The following is a 25,066-nucleotide window of genomic DNA, read 5'->3' as shown; positions in this document are numbered from 1 at the left end:
TCACCTGCGCCACAGGTTTGTTGAGGAGGAAAAGCATATTCTCTCTAAACCGCACGTTTTGAGCTGCAGCTTCTCCCACAGCCGAAAAGCAAAACGACTCTTGCGGATAACCTCTTTTAGGATTAAGACCCGAATTTCTATTCGGAAACGCTAATTGCAAACGTTGGGAAGGTGGGTGTGTAAATAAATTTCGACTTGTGCGGTACCTTAAGGTTTGGCAAGGTGCTTTTTTTTCCAAAGAGAAATTGACACAAAGCTAGGTGTAAGTAACCCGGGGGCAAAAGATAAAATATGGAAAGTGTTTTTTCCTCATGTGTGAAGTATAATGCTTGCCCTCCGACCCCCAACATACGCTAACTATGGGCCTTTTGAACTATTTGCCTCATCTGGAAATCTTGTGGAGAAAGTGTGCCAGCGTGTATAGCTGTTGAGGTGTCTTCATCTCAGCCAAAGCACCCAAGAGATGTGTCACAGAAAAACCAAGTGATAGGTGGACAAAATATATTGTCATGCCTCTCTAGTAATGCATATACTGCCACCGAGCTATGTACCCATTTCTCATCCAGATTATATTAGAAATAATTATTATGTTAGTGATGTATGCTTATTTTTATTAAGCAGATAGGATTCCATGTCTGTTCAGACTTAAATTACATCTACTTGCATTTTTCGCATATTGAATTACAGTGGTACCTCGGGTTACATACGCTTCAGGTTACGTACGCTTCAGGTTACAGACTCCGCTAACCCAGAAATAATACCTCGGGTTAAAAACTTTGCTTCAGGATGAGAACAGAAATCATGCTCCGGCGGCGTGGCAGCAGCGGGAGGCCCCATTAGCCAAAGTGGTGCTTCAGGTTAAGAACAGTTTCAGGTTAAGAACAGACCTCCAGAACGAATTAAGTTCTTAACCCGAGGTACCACTGTAGTTTTTATTTAAAATCAGACTTAGTCCAATCCACTGTTCATTAAGGAATTCCTGGTTAAAAAGGTAAAGGGACCCCTAACCATTAGGTCCAGTCGCGGATGACTCGGGTTGCGGCACTCATCTCGCTTTGTTGGCTGAGGGAGTCGGCATACAGCTTCCGGGTCATGTGGCCAGCATGACTAAGCCGCTTCCGGCGAACAACAGAAAAAGCCAAGAGCAGGGATGGGAAAGGGAACATGTAGCCCACCCAACGTTATTTTACTACAGCTCCCATGATCCCTGACCATTGCCTATGCTGACTAGAAGTGATGGGAGCTGGAGTTCAACAACATCTGGAAGGCCATAGGTTCCCTGCTTCTGCTCTAGGGGAATATAGTGGTACCTCTGGTTGCGAACGGGATCCGTTCCGGAGGCCCGTACGCAACATGAAAAGAGTGCAGCCTGAAGCGCCGTATCTGCAGGTGCGAACACACGATTTGGCGCTTCTGCACATGCACTAGCACGAAACCCAGAAGTAACCCTTTCCGGTACTTCCAGATTGCCGCGGGACACTAACTGATGCAAAAGAAAGAGGGGGGTTTGCCCTGCCGGACTTAAAATTGTATTATGAATCAGCGGCTTTTTGCTGGCTGAAAAACTGGCTGCTTCTTGAAAACACAGACATTTTGGATTTGGAAGGGTTCAATAACAGATTTGGCTGGCATGCATATATATGGTATGACAAGGTTAAAATCCATCAAGGTTTCAAAAACCATATTGTTAGGAAAGCATTATATAATGTTTGGATTCGGTATAAAGATTTGCTGGAAAATAAAACCCCTAGGTGGTTGTCACCAATGGAAGCTAAGGAAGTGAAAAAACTTAATATGGAATCCAAATGGCCAAAATACTGGGAAATTATAGAGCATGAGGAGGGAAAAGTGAAATTGCAGAGTTATGAGAAATTGAAGTCTAAAGTAAGAGACTGGCTTCATTACTACCAGATAAATGAAGTCTTCAAACAGGACAGGAAAATTGGCTTCCAGGTGGAGAGGTCAAAATTAGAAACAGAGCTTTTGGAACCCAGTACTAAGAATTTGTCAAGAATGTATAACTTGCTGTTGAAATGGAATACACAGGATGAGACGGTTAAATCAGCTATGATTAAATGGGCACAAGACATTGGTCATGACATTATGTTTGCTGACTGGGAACAGTTATGGACTACCGGTATAAAGTTTACGGCATGTAATGCCCTAAGAGAGAACATTATGAAAATGATTTATAGGTGGTACATGACCCCAGTCAAGCTTGCAAGAATTTATCATACGCCCAATAATAAATGCTGGAAATGTAAGGAAACGGAAGGTACTTTCTACCACCTCTGGTGGACGTGCCCAAGGATCAAGGTCTTCTGGGAAATGATTTATAATGAAATGAAAAAGGTGCTTAAATGCACTTTCGTGAAGAAACCAGAGGCCTTTCTCCTGGGCATGGTAGGCCAATTGGTGTCAAGGAAAGATAGGACGTTTTTTATGTATGCGACAACAGCAGCAAGAGTTCTTTTAGCAAAGTATTGGAAGACACAAGAGCTACCCACGCTGGAAGAATGGCAGACAAAGGTGATAGACTATATGGGACTGGCTGAGATGACTGGCAGAATCCGTGACCAAGGGAAAGAGACGGTGGAAGAAGATTGGAAGAAATTTAAAGTTTATCTCAAGAACTGTTGCAAAATTAATGAGTGCTAAAATGTCATGGGTAATGTAAAACAGAATTGCAGTGATAAGTAATTGGATAAGAGGAAAAAGATCAGAAATTGTATTACAAGTAATGAAATTAGGGGTTGCTGGGAAAACTTAAAACAGGGATGCAGAAAAGGGAGGTATGGGGAAGTCGTTGAAACAAGGTTTAAGAAAAAGAGGTCAAGAAATTATACGTGTTTATATGTTTGTTTGTTTATGTATTGTATTGTTTTTTAATATGTGTTGGAAAATTAATAAAAATTTATATTAAAAAAAAACAACAGATTGCCGCGGGACGTAACATGAAGCAAACATACCATGAGGTATGACTGTATATTCAATGCCTTTTCTGTTTCTTCATTTTTCCAGATCACAGTTTCAGTTCTGTATCAACAGTGTTTAAGACTGAGTTTGAAAATGTAATATTGCCAATATATTTGGGGTGGTATGAAGGAGGAGGAGGATTAAACGCTACTTTCCCTCTACAGTTCTGGTAGGAACTCAGCTCTCATTGAATTGCTATTCCCATGCTAATCACTGAGATACTTATGCTTCTGTTTCTGTGGAAAACACAATCCTCTTAAACAGAGAACTGTAAAGGTAGCATTCCCCAGTTCACAAAAGGATGGTTGGATGGTGTTCTTGAAGCTACCAGCATGAGTTTGATCAAACTGCGGGAGGCAGTGGAGGACAGAAGTGCCTGGCGTGCTCTGGTCCATGGGGTCACGAAGAGTCGGACACGACTAAACGACTAAACAACAACAACAACTTATGCTTCATTTGGAAACGATTTCCCATCTGTTGAGCCTTCATTATTCATTCAAAAAAATCTGTTTGCAGGAAAATGTATGCTGGCTGCTGAAAGAGTACTGTAATTATTTCTACTAACGGTGATAATTGGTATCCTTTTGTGAACTGGGGAATGCTACCTTTACAGTTCTCTGTTTAAGAGGATTGTGTTTTCCACAGAAACAGATATATCTAATTCATGTGTTTGCTTGAATGGAGCAGACCAACAGAAGACTAATCAGGGAAGGCTGTTTGGCACCACCCCTGCCTGGTGTACTCTCCCAGGCAGCAAGATAGTGTGTATGTTTTGTTGCTTGCATCAGTTTGTCCACTGATATATTTGCCTGCACTGATATATAAGTGAGTGTTTGTGCTGATTGCAGTACAAGGTATTGGTTGATTGTTGGCTGAGCGAATACAGTTGAGGTGTGGCTGTGGTCTGGAGCCTGCCTTGCTATAAAAACAGGCTCTGCTGTGAGTGGCAGAGTTGACACCAAAGGGATTGCTGATTTAGTTCGAATCCACTTCACGGTGGTCAACTCCTATTGCTCTATCCCAGCTTCTGCCAGCCTAGCAGTTCAAAAGCACACTAGTAGATAAATAGGTATTGCTGCAGCAGGAAGGTAAACAGTGTTTCCATGTGCTCTGGCTTCCGTCACAGTGTTCTGTTGCACCAGAAGCGGTTTAGTCATGCTGGCCACATGACCCAGAAAGATGTCTGTGGACAAACGCCGACTCCCTCTGCCTGAAGTGAGATGAGTGCCGCACCCCATAGTCACATTTGACTGGACTTAACCATCCAGGGGTCCTTTACCTTTACCTTTTTTACCTGCTGATTTCGGGAGCCATGGGGCATCTCCTATTGTCAGTCAGGCTATGAAATTGTAGGCAGGCACTGTGGGAGGCAACCTGGGGTGAGAGTCTGGTAGAGGGGAAGTTTGGTTGGGTGGTGTTCCCACTCAGTAATGTGGGAAATGGACTGAGGATTAAATCTGTAGATTTAGATCTAAACCTCCTCTCCCAATGTGTGTGGGAGAAATAAAAAAATAAAAACTGGTTGTGAAGTCTTTTTAGCAGAGTAAAACATTTGTAAGTTTTGCAGCTCATGAAAGCTTAGGAATTAGCCAATTACACATTTTAATCCCAATTATTTGTGGTCTGTTGACCTCCCCCTCTTCACCTCCATTCCAAATAATGAACTACATTTTTTTAGGAAGATAAATGAAAAAGGGTTTACTTACATTTCAATGCAGGCAGCAAATACAGCAAAGTAGTGAGCAAAAATACTTATAAGTTACAGTAAAATAAAAGTTGGTAGCCTTAGCTAACATGGCTTAATGCAGGAACTTTAGTCATGCACATCTGGTCATCTTTGAGTCATGGTGGAAAGAGAAAGTCTCCTCACAGGCAGAAGGAAGTAGAAAGGATTGTCTCCTTTGTTACAGAGTTCCCACCTGGAGGAACTCTAGATGTCCTCTCTAAAAAGTTAAAAAACTCTCTGTCCACAAGCCCTGTGCTTGTCTAGCAAAACATGCATTTGTGATACTGACTGCAAACCTCACAAGTAAGATACAAGGGGAGGAGTGTTGAAGTGGACTCAACATCTTCCTCTTGGCATGTGGAATGTTATGTGCCTACTACTGGGCCTTAGTTTGTTATCTTGTGACCTTGGGTTACATACGCTTCAGGTTACAGACTCCGTTAACCCAGAAATAGTACCTCGGGTTAAGAACTTTGCTTCAGGATGAGAACAGAAATCGCACGGCAGCGGCACGGCAGCAGTGGGAGGCCCCATTAGCTAAAGTGGTGCTTCAGGTTAAGAACGGACCTCTGGAACGAATTAAGTACTAAACCCAAGGTACCACTGTATTCAGCTTCATTGGATATCTATGAGTTGTAGTGCTATGAGAGAGAGAAATCCTTTTCTCTATCCACTCATCATGCCATATAAAAATTTATAAACTTCTATCATGTAATCTTTTGTTTGACTTTTCTCTAAACTAAATATTCCCAAGGGCTGCAACTTTTCTTCATAGGGGAGTTACTCCATTTCGTTGATCACTTTGGCCATGGCAATCTCTGCTGTAAAAGTCAGCTCCTATTGTGATATTATTTTCTGTTCTTATAACTATGGCTTGATACTGTATACTGGCTATGTACATGGCCTCCGTGGTTTTCTCAGGTTTTCTTGGTGAAAATACCTGTCACTGTGTGTGAAGAAAGATAACGTGTTATACTAGAAACCTAGAGGACAGGGTGTCCAGAATGTCTTTGTACCATAGAAAGGGGAGAAAAAATGATAGCAATGGGCAGGTGTGAAGCTGAGTGGGAAGAAACCTGAGAAAACAGGAAAGAAAACCATCTTGAGGTGTTGAGGATGAGTGATATTAGGGCAAAATTGATGGAGGAGGTATGAAGTTAAAAACCTAAGTAGAAAGAGAGATGGTGTTGGTGGTGGAAAACAAACACAGGGACAGATATATCTAGGTGCTGTTGGCAGTATTGGGTGGCTGAGTTTTATATGTTTAAAGAAATGAACCAGGCAAATTTTGGCTTTCAGTTTCTAGTAGCATACGTTCCCAAAGGGCATATGTAAAGCTACAGGCTTAAGCTAGGTTGAACAGTCATCTCCTCTATCCTGAGACCACTAGGAATGATAGTTTATGAGCTGGCTAGAGATTTCTATCACAGTTCTCAATACCCTCACCAAAGTATAATTCCCAGGATTTTTTGGCTATAAGGTAAAAAGGTAAAGGAGCCATGGACTCCAGTCGAATTTGACTATGGGTTGCAGCGCTCATCTCCGTTTTCAGGCCGAGAGAACTGAATATTTGTCCACAGATAGCTTTTTTGGGTCATGTGGCCAGCATAACTAAACTGCTTCTGACACATGGAATACTGTGACGAGTGCCAAATTACATGGAAATGCCAGAATCCTTATACAGTTTACGATCTTAATCCGTTAAACCTCGGTTTACGAACTTAATCCGTTCCAGAAGTCCATTCTTAAACTGAAACCATTCTTAAACCGAAACACACTTTCCCTAATGAGGCCTCCCACTGCTGGTGCTCTTCCACCATTTGGATTCCATTCTTAGACCAAGGTAAAGTTCTCAAACCAAGACACTATTTCCGGTTTTGAGGAGTTTGTAAACCAAATTGTTCTTAAACCGGACTGTTCTTAAACCGAAGTACCACTGTAATCTACTTGCTTGTACTAAATAAACAGAAGAAGAGTGTATATTCAAGATCTCTTGATAATTAAGGAATAGCTATAATTGCTGCTTAGTGATCCAGAGGGTTTAATGAAAATGGCCAATAATTCATTGGTGTACTGGACTTTCCTTCTTCAACAGTTTTGTTGATCTACAAGTGAAAAATAATTGAAGAGTGCCCTCTTCTGTTTATTGCATGAATCACAAGTTTTGAAGCGGGACTGTTCCTGAACTTTGCTACTGCAGTGTAACAAGAATATGAAATATATGTATCTGAAGAAGTGTGCATGCACATGAAAGCTTATACCAAGAACAAATTTAGTTGGTCTCTAAGGTGCTACAGGACAATTTTTTTGTATCTTGTGAAATATATGGTTTATTGATGCACAAAGCAGAGATGTTGATAGGTGTATACAAATTCTGAGGTACATTGAAGGATAAGTAAAATTAACAAGGAGAGAAGTAAAGAAGTATATTCAAAATAAACAGCTGTTTAAGATATAAATTTAATGATGATGATGATGATGATGATGCAATAAATCCAATACAGCACACAGAGCAACCAGGCCTGTGCATGCAGATCCCTTTTAATGAACAATCAATCACATGTTTAGCAGGAATGTTTTAGTAGAAACGCTACTCCTTTACTAGCCAATCAGTGGGATCTTAGCCCTTTTCTTTCTTGTTAGCTTTACCAAAGTATTATTTGCAAATCATATCATAAATGTTGCAGGGGAGAAGGCCATGGACACGTATCCCAGCATAGCTATATCTTAAGTGTCCAGAATGCCTGTTCGATCATAAGCAAAGATTGGCATGTGTGGTTGTGATGTGTCATGTGGCCTGGCACATCCATTGTGCCAGGGCCTCAGCAGGTGTTCACAGATGTATGGAAGAGATAGCACAATGGTCCTGCTCTGAGTGACTGTGCAGTTTGTGAGTTTGGACCTGTCGTGCCTAAAATCAGGTGAAGTCAAACCAAAGTCATGTTTTTGTCTGCCATGTTGATTCAAAATGGCACATGGTGTTAAAAAACCAACAAAGATGGTTGCCCACACTTCAGAAACCCTCATTCTGAGTTTGGCGATGATATCTCAAGAGGTGGCCAAACCTATGCCAAAAAATGGACAAAGTCATGTTACCATCTGCCATCTTGATTCAAGATGGCATTGGCATCCAAATGTCAATGAAAATTGCTACTCCCACCTTGGGAATCATTGTGCTCAGTTTGGTAATGACATAACATAGGTTCTCAAGAACCTATAGAAAACAGGTGGATGAATGGACAAAGTATTTTCCAAAACATACAGTAGATAAAGTGATCTGTCAAGTCACTTGAACTTGGCCCAATAGGAGATAGACAGCCAGTGTAAATACCGCAATAAAGGTTTTATATGCAGATGGTACTTTGCCCCCACAAGTAACCTAGCTGCTGCGGCCTACCTGTATTTCTGACCTCTGCTTGGCTTCAGCGCTTTCTGCCAGTTGTGGCCCCTCCCAGTCGCCACTGAGCAAGATTTGGATGCAGCATTGTTTGCACTGCCAGATTGTCAGCAGCCACACAAAATGTAGTTAACCATAGTTTGGACTGCTGTGCTCATGGAGAAGTGAAATAGGCATTACTAATTGAATATATACACACTAAGGCCTCCAGTGTAACTACATGCATGGGGTGGGGGAGAGAAAATGGACAGAGCAGGAGGCTCAAGGCAAACTTGCTATCAGCAATGCAAACCAGAACTACGGAAAAAGGGACGTGGATCATAATCCCACAGTTAATCTGTGATTTTGGGGGCAGGCGGGGAACACAGCTTGTTTCTTCTCTATGACTCACTGGACAGTAATGAACACCATGTTCTCTCTCATGTGCAATAACCTGTATTACCCTCTGGGGGGCAATCTCTTTAAACAACACATTTGCTTAATCTTTCAATCTGAAACTATCAAGCAGCAAGATGGGATAAACCTAGATAAAATGCCAGTTAAAAATTAATATTCCTAAGTCATTCAGTAATGGCAGAATACAGATGTTTCTGCAACAAATGCACACAGCCTTCCCTTTTATGTGAACATGAGTCATTCATTATTCAAAAGAATGGGGGAAAGTCTTCTTATGAAAGCCAAAGAAACATATAATCCAGTCAATCTCGTAACCCCCTCCACAAATTAAAATCTAAATAATCTCATTTTTTTCACATTTCATTTTTTATGTCCTCCCTACCCCCACACCTCTCATCATTAATTCAGCAAATACTCTTAAATCCTAGGATCTAACTGTCCATATGGCAAAGTGAAAAGATGTAAATATGAAAGAAAATGTTGTTGTAACCCAGATAAATTAAAAAGAATGTGGAATTACTTACAGCATTATGCATGTTTCTATTTTAAACATTCCAGATGGAGAGAGATGGTGGTTTCTAGAAAAGCATTTGTACTGTTTATTCTTGCTGCTTACTAGCCCCGTTCAGATCACTTCAACGAACCAACTAATGGTTCAGCATCATCACAATAATTGGTAGTAGTGATAATCATTAGGGTAATGTTTATATGAAAGAGGTTGGCTTGTAAATACCATTTTATTTTATTATATTTCTATTGCAACACAATCAAAATTTGTCCCCCTTTAACTGAGATGCAGTGCCACCCTCTAATACTTACATAACCTTATTTGAGGTTTTCCCTGTCAAGAACTGGTTAATCGTTTTGGTTTAGACAGCAAAAACCAAGGCTACATATCGCGAGCCCTTTTTGTGTTATTCATCAATGTGTTTTGTATTAGAAGAATCCACAAAATATTTCCTCTCTATTCAGACATAGATAGTTAGGATTGTGTTGGGACATCTGTAGAGTAGAAAGGTGTGTGTGAAGGGCTTGTTCAGAGAGATGTCAAAGCAATAGAAATACAGGTTCTAGGTATAACAGCATAACCTGAATAATGGGGTGGGTCATAGCAGAGGTGATTTTACGGTGCCTAAAAGGGAGAGGGTTGAAAAACTGAAGCTTAGAAATTCCTGCTTTTAATATGTATGTTTTCTCTGCTTTTATTATTTCCAATGATATCTGGCTTCTGTTTTCCAGTGTGACAAGCAAAGAGATGTGCCATCTGTGTCATGTAAGGGGTGTGGTCATAAATGCAACAAAATGCTAGTGCCAGCACTGCACGGCCCAGATAAATTTGTTTGCAAATGCTGCCGAATCAGGATTAGGCTTTAAATGTGCCAAACCTCGGCTCTTGTAAAGCCTAATTTCTGATTAAATAAGCCTTTACCCATCATTATTTATCATGTTCACTGCAAATTCACTTTTAGGAACTCAGCGTTTGAGTCACTCACAAATAATTACTTACTCGCCAATCTCTTTTCATCCTTTCCTGTTTATTCCAGCCAAACCTAGTTATTTTGAGAGTGTTTCAAAACATGCATTAGGATAACAATCCGGAGCATCTGTTGATCATAGTGTTTGCATTACTATGATCTGAACAATATTTTCCTAAAATTTTCATAGCTCATGTTTTTGTTAGAGTTCTCTCTACATTTTCTTGCTGTGGAGACAACCTACCAGTCCTGCTCCAGGTGGGAATATCATTACGTGTTTGTTCACATGTTGATCTCTATTAGGAATCTTTCCAGACTGGAATTACCTAGATTTTAATAAAACCTTTACATCATTTTCAGATAAAATTTGTCTGGCAGAAAAAATTGGAAACATTTCAATATGTCTGTTAGAATGTGATTTGGGGCCAATTCTGTCTTACACAGAAGATGAAAATGTACTACGAGTTTATCAAATAGTATGAAGTTTAGCCATTTTTAAAATACTATTTTACTTTCTGGATTACAACCCACAGCCACTGTCCCCAAAGCCACCTGTAATTTACATCTTTAAAAATTATAATAATAATAATAAATTTTATTTATATCCCGCCCTCCCCAGCCGAAGCCGGGCTCAGGGCGGCTAACAACAATCAAATAATCAAACAATCAAATAATCCAACATTCTAAAAATATTTCATTATAAAAATTAATTAAAATCAAGTTGATGGCAACCATTAAGCAAAATTCTGTGCAGGTTGCCAGAGGAGGGAGTCAGGCTGCGCCCTGACCAAAGGCCTGGTGGAACAACTCTGTCTTGCAGGCCCTGCAGAAAGATGTCAGGTCCCGCAGGGCCCTAGTCTCTTGTGACAGAGCGTTCCACCAGATTGGAGCCACAGCCGAGAAGGCCCTGGCTCTAGTTGAGGCCAGCCTAACCTCTCTGAGGCCTGGGACCTTCAGGATGTTTTTAATTGCAGACCGTAGGTTTCTCTGTGGGGCATACCAGGAGAGGCGGTCCCGTAGGTACGAAATTTTTTTTAGGAAGACTAAAAAGCTACATCAAAAAAATTATCTAGTTAAGAAAATCAATGTATGAAATTGAGCCCTGTCTCTTTATACCACCACCACCCTCATGGATAACTTCTTGGTCAATGATTGAAGCTTGTGAAAAGCACCTTTCTAGTCTGTAGTACCAGTGGTCCACTGTGTCTCTGGGAAGTCCTAAGCTCACGGGTTACCTAGTAACTGAGGCTCCTGTAACTACTTCTCTTTACTGTCCTGAGACATAGTAAAAACTGCTTTCAGCCCTGCTGTGGCATCTTTGTCTCCCTTGTTGTCAAGCACTGAAATCCAGGACTCTCAGGTGCCCAAAAGCAGGAAATCAAAACCCTGATCTGACACTGAGATGGGGATATGTATCAATGCCTTAATATGAGAAGCTAGAACCAGTGCTGCTGGGTGGGGGAATTGTTATTACCAGCAGGATATTGCTATCAGGTAAACATCAGAGGGCAAGGCAATGCTAAGCCCAATGTGCCCAGTGTGTCATCACATTTTGCTTGATACCTCTAGGTGACAGTGGCACCCCCACACTGCCTGTTCAGCTCTTCATGTTGTCTAAGAAGCTGTTTCTAAAGGACATTCAGACAGTGTCTGGGGCTATGGCATGTCACCTAAAGATCCGTCATGTGCATGAATTTTATTTATTTAAATTCCTGTGAAAACCAAATTATTTCTCCCTTTCTCAATATCTGCTTGGTTTCTTTAGAGGAAAAAGTAGGAGAAATTTTCTAATAATCTTAATGTAGGCAGAAACTGAACCATTCTAAATGCTCCTATATTGAGGGATTATATCTACCGTATCTAGCTAGCTATATTCAGATACTTTGGACGTTCTATTGAACCCAGTATGTATGGTTCCTTATCATCCTGAGAAAAAGTGACGACAAGCGGGGTGCTGCAGGGTTCGGTACTGGGCCTTTGTTGTCCAACATCTTTATAAATGACTCGGATGAAGGAATTAAGGGGATGCTCATCAAATTTGCATATGACACCAAACAGGAAGAGGTACCTAATGCAGCAGAAGACAGAATTAGAATTCAAAATGACCTTAACAGATTGGAGAACTGGGCGCAAGCTAACAAAATGAATTTCAATAAGGACAAATGTAAGGTTCTGCACCTAGGCAGGAAGAACCAGGTGCACCGATATAGGATGGGGGACATCTGGCTTACTAGCAGTACATGTGAAAAGGATCTAGAGGTCTTGGTGGACCACAAGCTTAACCTGAGTCAACTGTGTGATGCAGGAACAAAAACAGCTAATGTTATTCTAGGCTGCATCAACAGTAGTGTCCAGATCAAGGCAAGTCATAGCACCACTCTGTTCTGCCTTGGTCAAACCACACCTTGAATTCTGGACACCACAGTTTAAGAAGGATGTTAACAAGCTGGAACATGTGCAGAGAAGGTCAACCAAGATGATCAAGGGTCTGTAGACCAAGTCTTATGACGAACAGTTGAAGGAGCTGGGTTTGTTTAGCCTGGAAAATAGACTGAGAGGAGATACAGCCATCTTCAGGTATCTCAGGGGCTGTCACATGGAAGAGGGAACAAGTTTTCTCCTGCTCTGGAAGGTCGGACTTGAACCAAGTTAAAGAAAAATAGATTCCAAGTAAACATCAGGAAAAACTTTGTTAGTAAGAGCTGTTTGACAGTGGAACAGACTCCCTTGGAGGCTTTTAAGCAGAGGTTGGATGGCAATCTGTCGTGGATGCTTTAGCTGAGATTCCTGCATTGCGAAGGGTTGGACTAGATGACCCTTGGCACCCTTCCAGCTCTACAATTCTATGATTCTATGACAGATAGCTTATAGGAAGTAATGAAGCATTGTATTGTCTGATAGCAGTCTTAGTGCCCTGTGAAGATTTATTCTGCACATTGCACACACAGAGTGACTGCAGATTTTGAAACGAGCTACCCCACAAGCTCACACATTTGCTCTATGTTCATACATAGCTTTGAGTACAGTAGGCTGATGTCAAATCAGCAATGTAGTCTTTGCAGCAGGCGGGCCGTTTGCTGAAAAATGTAGGCCACCTAAATCTCACTCTTTCATCAACAAAGGTTTTTGTAACCAAAATAGGACTTGCTTAGAAGCTGTATTCTCAAAATCAAGCCGCTAATATATATATATATATCTTCAAAAGCCACAAACAAACACACAACTTTATTTGTGAATGCATAATAATAAATAAGTGGCAAACAAAACAAGTAGGGGAACATTCAGAAAATGGAGGTATCTAAAGTGCTTTCAGACAAATATAAAAAGACAAAGGAGATAAGATTAAACATTAACACTTTTACAGACATAATTACAAAATATTTTTCCTATGGCATTTTACAAAATAGGATTTTTTATTTCTGGGTTCTATGGCTTAATATTTTAATACAAGTGTGAATTCTATGCATAGCATGTCAAATAACATTCAAAAATGTAGAGTTATTGCATAGGTTTTCCCAAATACAAATTTGTACAAATGCACAGTGTAATTACATTTATTATGCTCAAATCATGGTAAAAGGGACAGATTCCTTATCAAGTAGAATTTGCTGCAGCTCAAGGTGAAATCATTGAGTCAAGAACAAGGAGATAGTCCACAGTGTTCCCAGGTACCATTTCCCTGCATCAGTTCCCAGGTACCGTTTCCCTGCATCAGTTGGACCTACTGCATATTGTTAACACAGGTACCCTGATGTAGCATCTTCTAAACAAAGAGGGTTGATACACAGCTTTGTGCAGGGAAGATCTAACTGTTTTCTTCAGGGTCAGGAAATGGTCTTTGTGTGCAAAGAGAATTTGTTCAGCACAGTGTTTGTTATAGACTGAGATTCTCATTTTCTAGAGCTGTACACAGCATTCTCTGACACAAAAGAAAACAGCGCATGTGTTCCACAGAACTCTCTATCTGGGCAAGAGGATTCAATTCAGCATGTGGTGGTGGAGTGAATTCTGGTGAAATTAAAGGGGATGCTGTCAGAACAGATTCTGGTGGCCTTCAGAGTTTGGTATAAGTATACCTTGTTTACTAAAGAATGAAAGGTCAACAGATAGTCTACCCCCTGTAGGACTCAAGATGTGCACAAACACTTTTTGCTGACAGTTTCACTTGTAAGGAAAAGAAACCATGGTTCTCCATACACATTCCAACATCATGTCTTCAATACATGTTAAGCCCTTAAATTGCTAGGCATTGCTTTTCAAGGCTGGTTTGTTGTGCCCCTCCCCTCCCTAGTCTTTGTAATGTCACCCGAAATATAGAAAATAACCATTCCTGTCCTATAGTAGCATGTAATCTAAAATAAAGTTTCCCTAAGGTTTATCACTTCTGAAAACAACACCCAAAGCATTTTTGTCAATACCACACCTTGGATTAGCTTAGATGGAGTGTCTTCCGTTTCTTTTTCTACTATAGCAGGTGTGGCTAACCAGTTGCTTTTGGTCTGCAACTCCCATTGGCCTCAGCCAGCTTGGCCAATCATCAGGAATGATGGGAGTTGTAGTCCAGCATCCGGAGGGCCACAGGTTAATCTCTCCCATGTTATAGAATGAGGATGCCCTGATCTTTTTTCTGGAGCTGCTAATAAAAGGTGACTTAGTGAAACATTTTAAAGGAAAAAAACAGTAACCCCAATTTATCTTGTTTACGTATAAACAACTTTAATGTTGAAAAAATAAATTTTATATTTTGGATGGGCACCATCTAAAAAAGGTCCCACTTTTATGTAAAATGTTGCATTAGTTAGTTGAAAAATACTAATAAATATTAATTAAACATTAATAAATATATTTTCCCATAGCATTGAAGAGGTTTCTTCATTTATTTATTTATTTTCTATTGTATCACATCTCTCCTCTTTCTGTTTCTTAGTGCTCACTGTCCTTCATTTTGGGCTGGGGGCCTCCACTGAGACACTGTCTCAAAGTGTCGTGCTTTTTCTCGTGCTTTGCTGTGCTGGAGAGATCCATTGCAATGTCATCAGAATTGTCCATTGAGGTAAATTTGTCAGTGGAGCTTCTTTCCTGCTCTACCTGCTTAATTTTTAATTCCTCTTCAGGGCGTTGAGATTTCCAGTCACTGTTCCCTTTTTCCTCGCTTTCGGGCTTAGTTGTAACATCCATTGATTTTTTATGCATTCCTTTAAAGAAAAGCAAAGACCAGAGAGAGTACTGAGAGAGAATACTGATTAAACCTAACAGTGACTGAGAAAGCTAGTACTCTAGCTTGACTGAAACTCATCGGGGTAAACTCATAGCAGTCCACTGAAATCAGTAGACCTGCAAGATAACCTTATCCCATATATGCCCGCTCAATTGCTTCAATCTGCAGAACTAGTGCTAATACAGGTGCCACACAATACTCATTCTGCATTTGTAAGAAATTTACCTTTTAGTGCAGCAGCACCCATATTTCGGAACTCCTTGTCTACCGACATCAGGAGTACATCACTCTACTTTTTTGGGTGTCAGGTTAAAAGCATTTTTGCTTAGGCAAGCCTGTCCAGACATGTTAAATATTGACATGTGTTTTAATGCAGTTTTTAGTTTATCATTGATTTTAATTATTTTTTGAATGTTTTAAATTGTCAACTTTTTAACTGATAATTTTATCATTTTATTCTTGTTGTACACCACTTTGAAGTTTCATTACAATCAAAGAGTATATAAATCTTGTGAAATAAAAATAAATAATAGTCATCAACGGCTGCATCCATTGCAGTAGCACACATGCCATAGCTTGCTCATGTAAAACACATGAGCACATCTGCCCTCCCCATCCACATGGTTCCATCATTAGCCATGCAGATATCATACAACTGGATTCATGGAAGACAGGTCAGTAGCTCTGCTTCTGATATTCAAGCATGGCGGGATCTCCATAGGGGATTTCACAAGCAAGGCAGCTGTTTTCTCCATGCAATGTCCCTGTCGTACAAGGAGGAAGTTTGAAGGACTAGGAAGAAAGCTGTTCTATCAGCTCTGATAAATTCTTAACCAAAGGTTAATCTGTGCTTAACACCAGAACAAAATGTCGCTTTATGTAATTAAATCTAAATTTCACTCTAGTGTTTTATACAAGTGATGACAAGTCAGCTAACAATCACTTTCTTATTTCTCAGTTAATGAAGTGAGAAGGGCTTTCAAAATGACAAGCATTACTGGGGTAGAGAGCAGGTGTATAGGGTGTAAATAGAGAATGGATTTGTATATTATAAGAAGTTGTATGTGTGCAAGCATGAGCAAGCGCATGAGTGTGCACCCACCCCAACACAGTAGGATCCTTATCAGTGAGGGTTGGAAGGTAGATTTCACCATCATTGCAGCAGTGCCCACAAATGCACTCAGCAATACTATTGGGATGAAGGCTGTGAAGCCTAAGTCTGCTGTCTACCCCAGTAGTGTCTTTCATTTTGAAAGCCCTCCCCACTTAATTAACTGAGTTTCAGCCCAACCAGTGAATGCAGAGCACTATATGTTTGCTTACCGAGCAGCCAGGGGGCACAGGAGCCCACAAGCCCACTTTTGGCAGAGTTGATGATTGATTCAGGTAGTGGGATGGAGTGTCTCACCATAGCACCATAGAGACCATATTCTGCCATCACGCTGCTGCGGCCCCAGCACTTCTCACGCTTTCGCCACTTGGCTCTTCGGTTTTGAAACCAAACCTTTTGGATGTACATCAAGACGTATATATTTAGCAAAAGTATCCATATTTGTGTGGAGGACTGATGGGGAGGGGGGAGGAAAGAATATCAAATAAAACATGTCAGATCAAGAAAGCATATGTTCTAAGTAATTTTTGAGTTCTCTGTTGGCATAAATAAGATGGAAAACACACACAACCAAATTAACAGTTTCTCAATCTTATTCCTGCACTAAATAAGCAATAGAAATTCTTTTTCCTTTCATTGTGTTCAGTGCTATTTTTCTAGAAACAGAAGTGCTGGAAGCCACCATGAACACCTCCTTTGTTCTCTTATAATGGCAATGGTGCCCACCTGAGAGGTGCCAGAACTGAGTTCCCGCTGAAAAAAGCTCTTTGTTGCAGGTGAAGATGATACTACATAAATTAACTGATAAGGTTAACCTTCACTCCTTTTGCTATTATTTTTCTTTCTTAATACTACATAACACTGCCTTACTTGTAAAATACTACCTGGTCTGGGATTATGTCACTTCTACATTTTGTATAGTACCAGCACCCTGTTGGTGCAAATTTCCAGTGGCAGGAGAGTCATAATATTGGAAAGTGCAGGCTAGATATTGCAACTAACATCAGTTATTTTTTACTTATTTCAATGGGCCATTCCTGTCCATCTATATACAATGGTACCTCGGGTTAAGAATTTAATTCGTTCTGGAGGTCCATTCTTAACCTGAAACTATTCTTAACCTGAAGCACCACTTTAGCTAATGGGGCCTCCCGCTGCTGCTGCGCCGCTGCTGCGTGATTTCTGTTCTCATCCTGAAGCAAAGTTCTTAACCTGAGGTACCATTTCTGGGTTAGCGAGGTCTGTAACCTGAAGCGTCTGTAACCCGAGGTACCATTGTACATTTTTATAGAGCTGAATTAGAATCAGATGGCTGGAAGATTATACAGCCTAGCCTCCTGCACTGTTGCACAATTTGCTAGGAAAAAATAATTCCTTACAGCTATTTACCCAGCCACTCCTTAATCCAAAGATGTCAAAGTCAGATGGGCTAGAGTACCAAATTCCCCATCAGGCAGATACTCAACATTTTTTTTAACTGAAAATAAAAGATGCTGTTGGTCTTCAACTTCCTTCAGCCTCAGCCAACATGGTCAATGGTCAGGCATGATAGGAATTGTAGTCCAGGAACATATCCATTCCTACCTGCCCTGAGGGTCTAGTAAGCTCCCATGACTTGTGTTTGATCAGTGCTTTAAATGAATGTGTTGACACTCAATACAGGCAGCCTTTACTGAGGACTGTAAATAATAATAATAATTATTATTATCATTATTTATAGCCCACCCATGTGGCTGGGTTTCCCCAGCCACTCTGAGAGGCTCCCAACATAATATTAAACAGAATAAAACTTCAAACATTAAAAACTTCCCTAAATGAACTTTCCATTTCCACACTTTATGGTGGCTTAACAATAACAAACAACATACCTGTATCCTATCCTCAGGGAGCTCTGTTTTCATGGCTAACATTTCTCTGGCATACACATCCGGGTAGTGGGCTTCATTGAAAGCCTTTTCCAATTCCTCCAGCTGATGGGCAGTAAACACAGTCCTACAGGGACAATAAACTCAGTAATTCATAGATGGCCGTGTCACATCCTTTAGAAACAACTTTCTGCTCTAGTAGCAGATGTGTAGATTGGAATTATACAGTCCAGAGTGAGAAATACCAAGTGAACTTGTTAAACTCCTGTATTTGCTATTTGCCTGGAACTGCAAGTGTGTGTGTTTGCATGTGTGTGTGATGGAGTACATGGTTGATGGACTTCATTCATCCTGCAGGCCTCAGACAATATTTGGTGGTCCCCAGTATTATTGAACTCCACCTCCCATAAGCCTCAGTCAGCATGGCTAATGGTCAGGGATGATGGGAATTATATAGTCCAGGAACATTTGGAGAAATGAGAAATTAACATAACATTAACTCAGAATCTCCTAGCTCAATCAGATTTCATGCTGCCTAGAAGTTTACTGTTGTACTTTCAAGACAGTGCAACCTTAGATATGCATAGGTTTACAACCCCACTTACCTGGGAGTAAGCCCCCTTGAATTAAATAGGCCTTGCTTCTGAGTAGACATGGTTAGGATGGCTCAGTTAATCTGGGAACACAGAGAGCCACCTTTATACTAAGTCAGGCTACTTGTCCATCCAGCCCAGTACTGCCTGCACTGGCTGGCATTAGCTCTTCAAGGTCTCAGGCTTTTCCCATCACTTGCTAATCCTTTTTTCAACTGGAGATGCTGGGGATTGAACCTGGGACCTTCTGTGTGGAAAACATGGGTTTTACTACTGAGCTATGTCTCTGTTGTGCCTTCAGGGCTTACTTTGAGCCAGGTTTCCCCCAATATATTGTTTTCACTGCTGAGGCTTAGCACTGAGCATATAAAAAAAAAAAAGATTCTGACCATGTGCAAAGCGTCTTTCCTTTGCCACTGAGTAACCACAACTAACCATTAGGACTTCCAGGTCAAAACTGGAATGTGGACACAAACTGGAACGTATCCAGAGGAGGGCAACCAAAATGGTCAAAGGCCTGGAAATGATGCCTTATGAGGAACGGCTAAGGGAGCTGGGCATGTTTAGCCTGGAGAAGAGGAGGTTAAGGGGTGATATGATAGCCATGTTCAAATATATAAAAGGATGTCACATAGAAGAGGGAGAAAGGTTGTTTTCTGCTGCTCCAGAGAAGCGGACACGGAGCAATGGATCCAAACTACAAGAAAGAAGATTCCACCTAAATATTAGGAAGAACTTCCTGACAGTAAGAGCTGTTCGACAGTGGAATTTGCTGCCAAGGAGTGTGGTGGAGTCTCCTTCTTTGGAGGTCTTTAAGCAGAGGCTTGACAACCATATGTCAGGAGTGCTCTGATGGTGTTTCCTGCTTGGCAGGGGGCAGTGGCGTAGCGTGGGGGGTGCAGGGGGGGCCGGCCGCACCGGGCACAACATCTGGGGTTAGGGCAAATCCACGGGTTAGGGGGCGCAAATTACTTGCCTTGCCCCGGGTGCTGACAACCCACGCTACGCCACTGGCAGGGGGTTGGACTCGATGGCCCTTGTGGTCTCTTCCAACTCTATGATTCTATGATTCTAGGTTAAATGGTATGATTTCTGTCTTGTCCCAAGCCCCAGAATTCTCTAGCAAAAATTCACATGTCTGATCAAGTGGCAGTTTCTTTCTCCAACATCTACAAACCAGATAACTCATTTTAAAAAGTTATACAGTACTGTCCAATACAATACAGAAATGCTAACAGTGAAATCCTATTGTGTGTGTCTACTCAGAGGTAAACCCTATTGAGTTCAATGATCCTCACTCCCAGGTGGGTGAATATAAGATTGCAGCTTAAGTGAGATTTTAAAGAGAGAGAATGTAGCGTACTTACAAAGTTTAACTTTGGGATCTAATGCTACAAGCTGTGTCTGGGAAGACTCCAGTTATATTTATCTGTCATACCTGTGCCGCCGTTTCTTTCTCTTGATCTGAGAATCGGATGCCTTGAGGTTGTTCTTGTCCCCCGACAAACTGTCTTCATCTAATATTTGGGTTGGGGAGAAAAACATATAGATCAAAAGTTTTCCCTATATAAGCATTGTTCTATTCAACTTATTTATATGCACTGTTTAAAACAGACCCCCCCCCCAAAGCCGTTTCCAAATTGTAAAAGAGCAATAAAAATTACTGTGAAGAAAATCAACATTAGTGTAAAAATCCAACAAGACAGCTTTCAGAAGTAGAATTTGTTAATGACAACTCTGCTTTTAAGGCCCATCTAAAAATGGGGGGGGGGGGAGCTCTGTAGACCTCCCCAGGGAGGGCATTTCACAGCTGCAGTGCCAACTAATATTCTACTTAGTACAGCATCTCCAGTGTCAAGAAATAGCCACCGAGGAGCATATATTGGCTGTTACCTACCACATATGCCACCTTTGAACCAGCCTATGTCCAATAGTCCCTGTTGTGGCAAGCACCAAGGAGTGGGGGCAGGTAGCTGCCAACCAGGACTACAAACAGGGCTGGCAAGTGGCCAGAGCTGATTGAAACTGCTCTCCTCAGTCATTAGGAATATAGGTCAACTCCAACCATCTCCACTGCCTGGCAAAATAAATGGGAAGCTGCCACAAACACCAGCGTTTCAGCACCAGCAGAATAACTAGAGCAGGTGGGCAGAAGGCTAAGGCAGGAATAGAATCGGAGGCAGTCCAGTTCTTCTACCAAGGGACCAACAGAACAGGGAGCTCCAAAGTAAACCTAGTTGGTCCTAGATGGAGTCTTCTCTGAATCACAATAAAAGTTATCAAACAGCCTTTATTTTTCCATTTCAATATTTTATTAATGCATAAGATATACAGAATCAAATATTATATGCGATTGCTTGTTTAAGCAAATTACTTTGAAATGCCTCCGTTCTCCCACAGTGCATAGGACAGTTTTTTATTCCAATGTATACTGTTTTGCAGAACCCTTAAAAAACCCAAGAGAACTCTAGCTGAGCAAAATTCTGTAAGAACCAAGACCTTCAAACAGCCGCTGAAATTTTCAGCTCAATAGTATTTTAGTGCCCTTTCCCTCCTTCAGTTTTATGCTGACCTCTCAGCTGGCAGCCGTGCTGCCTCTGAGATTACTAACTCAAGCAGGCATTCCTTTAATCTCTTCCCTGGAAAGACAGAGGCTGCCATCACACGCTTACACAGCAGTGATTGAATCCCATGGGAAACCTGAGGAAGCCCAGTGCCATGGTGTTTCCTACCTGTTTAGAACCCCGCCGTGGTGGAGGGTTTCAATCAAGTGAGAAAGGCCTACCTTTGATTGCCATTGGCCATGCTGATGTTCAACACTGCAGCCAAATGAACTATAACCACTGAAGAGAAACTCAAGCATGGTTTGGTGTGTGTTGTGTGAAGAGGATCTGAGTGAAAATATGCATGAGCGAAAATGTGCATATAACTTCCAAGTCCTAGTGTTCACCCACAGAGATAATTACCAAAATCACACACTGGAAAACACCGTGCCACAATATTTGACCCATGCTCCTCACCCAATAATAGTGCTGTAAGAAGCAAGGCTGTTAGATTCTTCCCATGGACTCACCTGTCCCAACAAGCTGTTTGCCTAATATTTCCACACCTATTTACATCTGCACATCCAAACGTGATCCCTTATAAACAGAATGTCACAGAAATGGTCCTTGGTGAATCTGTGTGAACATTTGCACATGTGAAAATATTTGTACATGTGTGTTCCCACATGCAGAAGCTTGTCATCCAAATGGCCCATCCATATAAGGATTGTTTCAGATCTTTTTGGAGTTCTCTCATCAGCACTTTTATTTGCAGAAATTATTTAACGTCTGCCAACAGTTAATGGTTCTGAAATAGCCGCCTGGTGCTCCAAATCCTTCCAAATCTTTCCCCCAGCAGATCAGGTCACCAGGATTTCATGTAAAGCATTAGCATATCCATGTAGCTCTGCCTTTGGCTAGAACAGGGGCTAGAGTATTGGTGACAGATATGATAAACTTCCTGCTCAGTCATGAAGCTCACTGGCTGGGTATGGGCTCGCTTTGGGAAGGGCCGTAGCTCAGTGGTAAAACATGTACTTTGCGCATAGAAGGTTTCAGGTTCAATCCTCAGCATCTCCAGGAAGGGCTAGCAGTGACTCGTGTCTTAAATTCTGGAGAGCTGCTGCCAGTCAATGTTGACAAAATTTGACTAGATTGACTAGTGGTCTGATTCTTTCTATGATTCCAAGTTACTGTTTCTCAACACACCAAAGGGTGTTATAATGTTGTGAAGCTGTAATGTGGGTTATTGGAAGGACAGGATGCAAACACCTTTTTCATGGACACAGACAGGTCCTGTTTAACAGCTACATGTTCTCCAGGATTCAACAGGTGGCACTTTTGCCTGTACAGAGATGTAGTGAGAGTTGAGGAAACCTCATGTTGTGGTGGTTCATATTATGCTGCTTTTAAAAGGCACAGGGTATCTGTTAGCAACTACAGTGGTACCTCGGGTTAAGTTCCGGAAGTCCGTTCTTAACCTGAAACTGTTCTTAACCTGAAGCACCACTTTAGCTAATGGGGCCTCCTGCTGCCGCCGCTGCACGATTTCTGTTCTCATCCTGAAGCAAAGTTCTTAACCCGAGGTACTATTTCTGGGTTAGCGTAGTCTGTAACCTGAAGCATATGTAACCCGAGGTACCCCTGTATATTAAACTTAAGATTGTTATCAGCTTTAGATATGGGAACCAAATTTGCATGTTGCGCTGGAAAATAAAGATTGGTGATAGCCCATTAATGCAAGACCCATGCAGTATGAAGACCTAACGGGTTGGTTGATTGGTTGGTTCGTTTGTCTATCTATGGCGTGCAGTGCACGCACCTACCAACTGAGGATATTTCACGCATCTGGTAAGTAGACTCCAGCCCGCTGACCCTACCAAAAGATCTCTCGGTCCGTAAGGTGGCACACAGCAACTCTTTCAAAGTGCTCTTGGAACTTCGGAGGTGTCCAAAAGGAACTGATCGGCGCCTGCCTGCCTGCCAGCCTCTCAGCGGCTCTGTGCTGTCTGTGCGCCCTGCGGAAAGCAGCGCTGTTCCGAAGCAGCCACGCTGCGCAAAGGTCGGGCTCCTGCCCTGCTTGGTGCGCTTCCTCCGGCCGCTCACTGCTCGATCTAACCCGGCCTGCACTCCTCCACCCCTCCCGGCCTCTCGCCCCACGGCAGTCGCTCTCCTGGGTTCCCCTCCCTCCGGAGAGGACCTGCCCCAAGCGGGATCTCGCTTACCGGAGATGTTCTCCTTGTGCTTTTCGGCTCCGGGGCCGTATTGGTGCGGGTGGTGGCTCGGGTGGTGGTGCGCGTGGTGATGGTGCTCCGGGCGCGCTTGCAGAAAGGGCAGGTGCGCCGGCAGGAGGCAATGCGCCCCGGCCGGCTGCTGCGTGGCGAAGCCGCACAAGAAGCCCAAGCCCATGGGCAAGGGACCTCCGCCGCCGCCTCCTGCCAGTCCCGCTGCCCCTCCGCCGCCTTCGCAGCCCGAGCCGGTCACGGAGGAGGTGGCGGGCGGCTGCAGCTCCGCCTCCAAGCCCAGCAGGTCGGTGATGGCGAAGCCCTTGGAGCGCAGGCTGCTGCCGGACGGGCTCCCTAAGCGCGCCTTCTCGGGGCCGCCGCCTCCTCCGCTGGGCGTCAGCGCTTTCCCCTTGGCTTTGCCCTCCGCGATCTCTTCGCGGCCCGTCATGCTGCTGCTGCTGCCGCCTCTGCTCGCCTCTCCTCGGCAGCCGGGCGCCTACACACAAGCGCCGAGAGACTCTCCGAGGCTTTTTATCCTGCGCGCCCCAAGCCGCCCGGCGCCAATCAGCTGCAGGGAAAGTGTGCGCCGGACGGAGGGGGGGGGGTCACTCCCTGAGAATTAATTGCCACCAATTTCCTCGCGGTCCTATCACTCTTCCCCCTGCTCCCCCTCCCTCGTTTCCCTCTCCGCTTTCTGACTTGGGTATTATTTGCTCAGGGTAACAATAAAAGACGCCTGCTTCTTGGGAGAAAAGCGATGACAAACCTAGACAGCATCTTAAAAAGCAGAGACATCGCCTTGCTAACAAAGGTCCGTATAGTTAAAGCCATGGTTTTCCCAGTAGTGATGTATGGAAGTGAGAGCTGGACCATAAAGAAGGCTGAGCGCCGAAGAATTGATGCTTTTGAATTATGGTGCTGGTGAAGACTCTTGAGAGTCCCATGGACTGCAAGAAGATCAAACCTATCCATTCTTAAGGAAATCAGCCCTGAGTGCTCACTTGAAGGGCAAATCCTGAAGCTGAGGCTCCAATACTTTGGCCACATCATGAGAAGGAAGAGAAGAATCCCTGGAAAAGACCCTGATGTTGGGAAAGATTGAGGGCACAAGGAGAAGGGGACGACAGAGGACGAGATGGCTGGACAGTGTTCTCGAAGCTACCAGCATGAGTTTGACCAAACTGCGGGAGGCAGTGGAAGACAGGAGTGCCTGGCGGGCTCTGGTCCATGGGGTCACGAAGAGTTAGACAAGACTAAACGACTAATCAACAACAGATTTCACTACGAGGTGCGCAAGCCCCATCGGCTTCGGCGTGTGTCCCCCATCTCCCTGCCCTCAACACCGTCCACCACCCCCACCCCCTGTCGCTGGCACACAAGAAGAGGCTGCAGGCCACCCAGATCCCTGCAAGAACCTGCAAGCAGGACCTCACCGCTACGGCACCCTCCTTTCCTGCAGTTTCCAGCAACTGGCATTCAGAAACATACTGCCATGAATTTGTCTAATCCTCTTTTGAAGCCATCCAAGTTGGTGGCCATCA

General features: G+C 42.7%; 1 protein-coding gene and 1 long non-coding RNA gene across 3 annotated transcripts; one reads left to right on the top strand and one right to left on the bottom strand.

Moving 5' to 3' along the window:
* Positions 1-76: 76 nt before the first annotated feature.
* LOC310758854 lies at positions 77-23,258 on the top strand. Of its 2 annotated transcripts, XR_014546011.1 has the most exons (4): positions 77-171; positions 3,022-3,145; positions 16,946-17,108; positions 22,980-23,258. It is a non-coding gene; the product is annotated as an uncharacterized lncRNA (long non-coding RNA). The 2 variants fall into 2 exon arrangements; XR_014546010.1 differs by lacking the exon at positions 16,946-17,108.
* On the bottom strand, positions 14,031-24,836 carry VSX1 (visual system homeobox 1). The gene is made up of 5 exons (XM_083605468.1): positions 23,526-24,836; positions 20,196-20,274; positions 18,168-18,291; positions 16,512-16,692; positions 14,031-15,165 (listed from the first exon to the last, which is right to left on the bottom strand). The coding sequence occupies exons 1-5, from the start codon at positions 23,971-23,973 to the stop codon at positions 14,894-14,896; spliced, it is 1,104 nt and encodes a 367-aa protein (XP_083461594.1). The 5' UTR covers positions 23,974-24,836; the 3' UTR covers positions 14,031-14,893.
* Between the last annotated feature and the right edge of the window lie 230 nt (positions 24,837-25,066).

This window comes from Podarcis filfolensis, assembly GCF_964270895.1.
Source record: "Podarcis filfolensis genome assembly, chromosome: 3".
Taxonomy (NCBI): domain Eukaryota; kingdom Metazoa; phylum Chordata; class Lepidosauria; order Squamata; family Lacertidae; genus Podarcis; species Podarcis filfolensis.
This window is presented reverse-complemented; position numbering and strand designations above follow the sequence as displayed.

Coding starts and splice junctions, on each gene's coding strand:
- VSX1 (XM_083605468.1), bottom strand. CDS start 23,973: ATGACGGGCCGCGAAGAGATCGCGGAGGGCAAAGCCAAGGGGAAAGCG. Junction 20,275..23,525: donor GCACAAGGAGAACATCTCCG/GTAAGCGAGATC, acceptor CCCAAATATTAG/ATGAAGACAGTTTGTCGGGG. Junction 15,166..16,511: donor CTGTGCCCCCTGGCTGCTCG/GTAAGCAAACAT, acceptor TTTTCTTTAAAG/GAATGCATAAAAAATCAATG.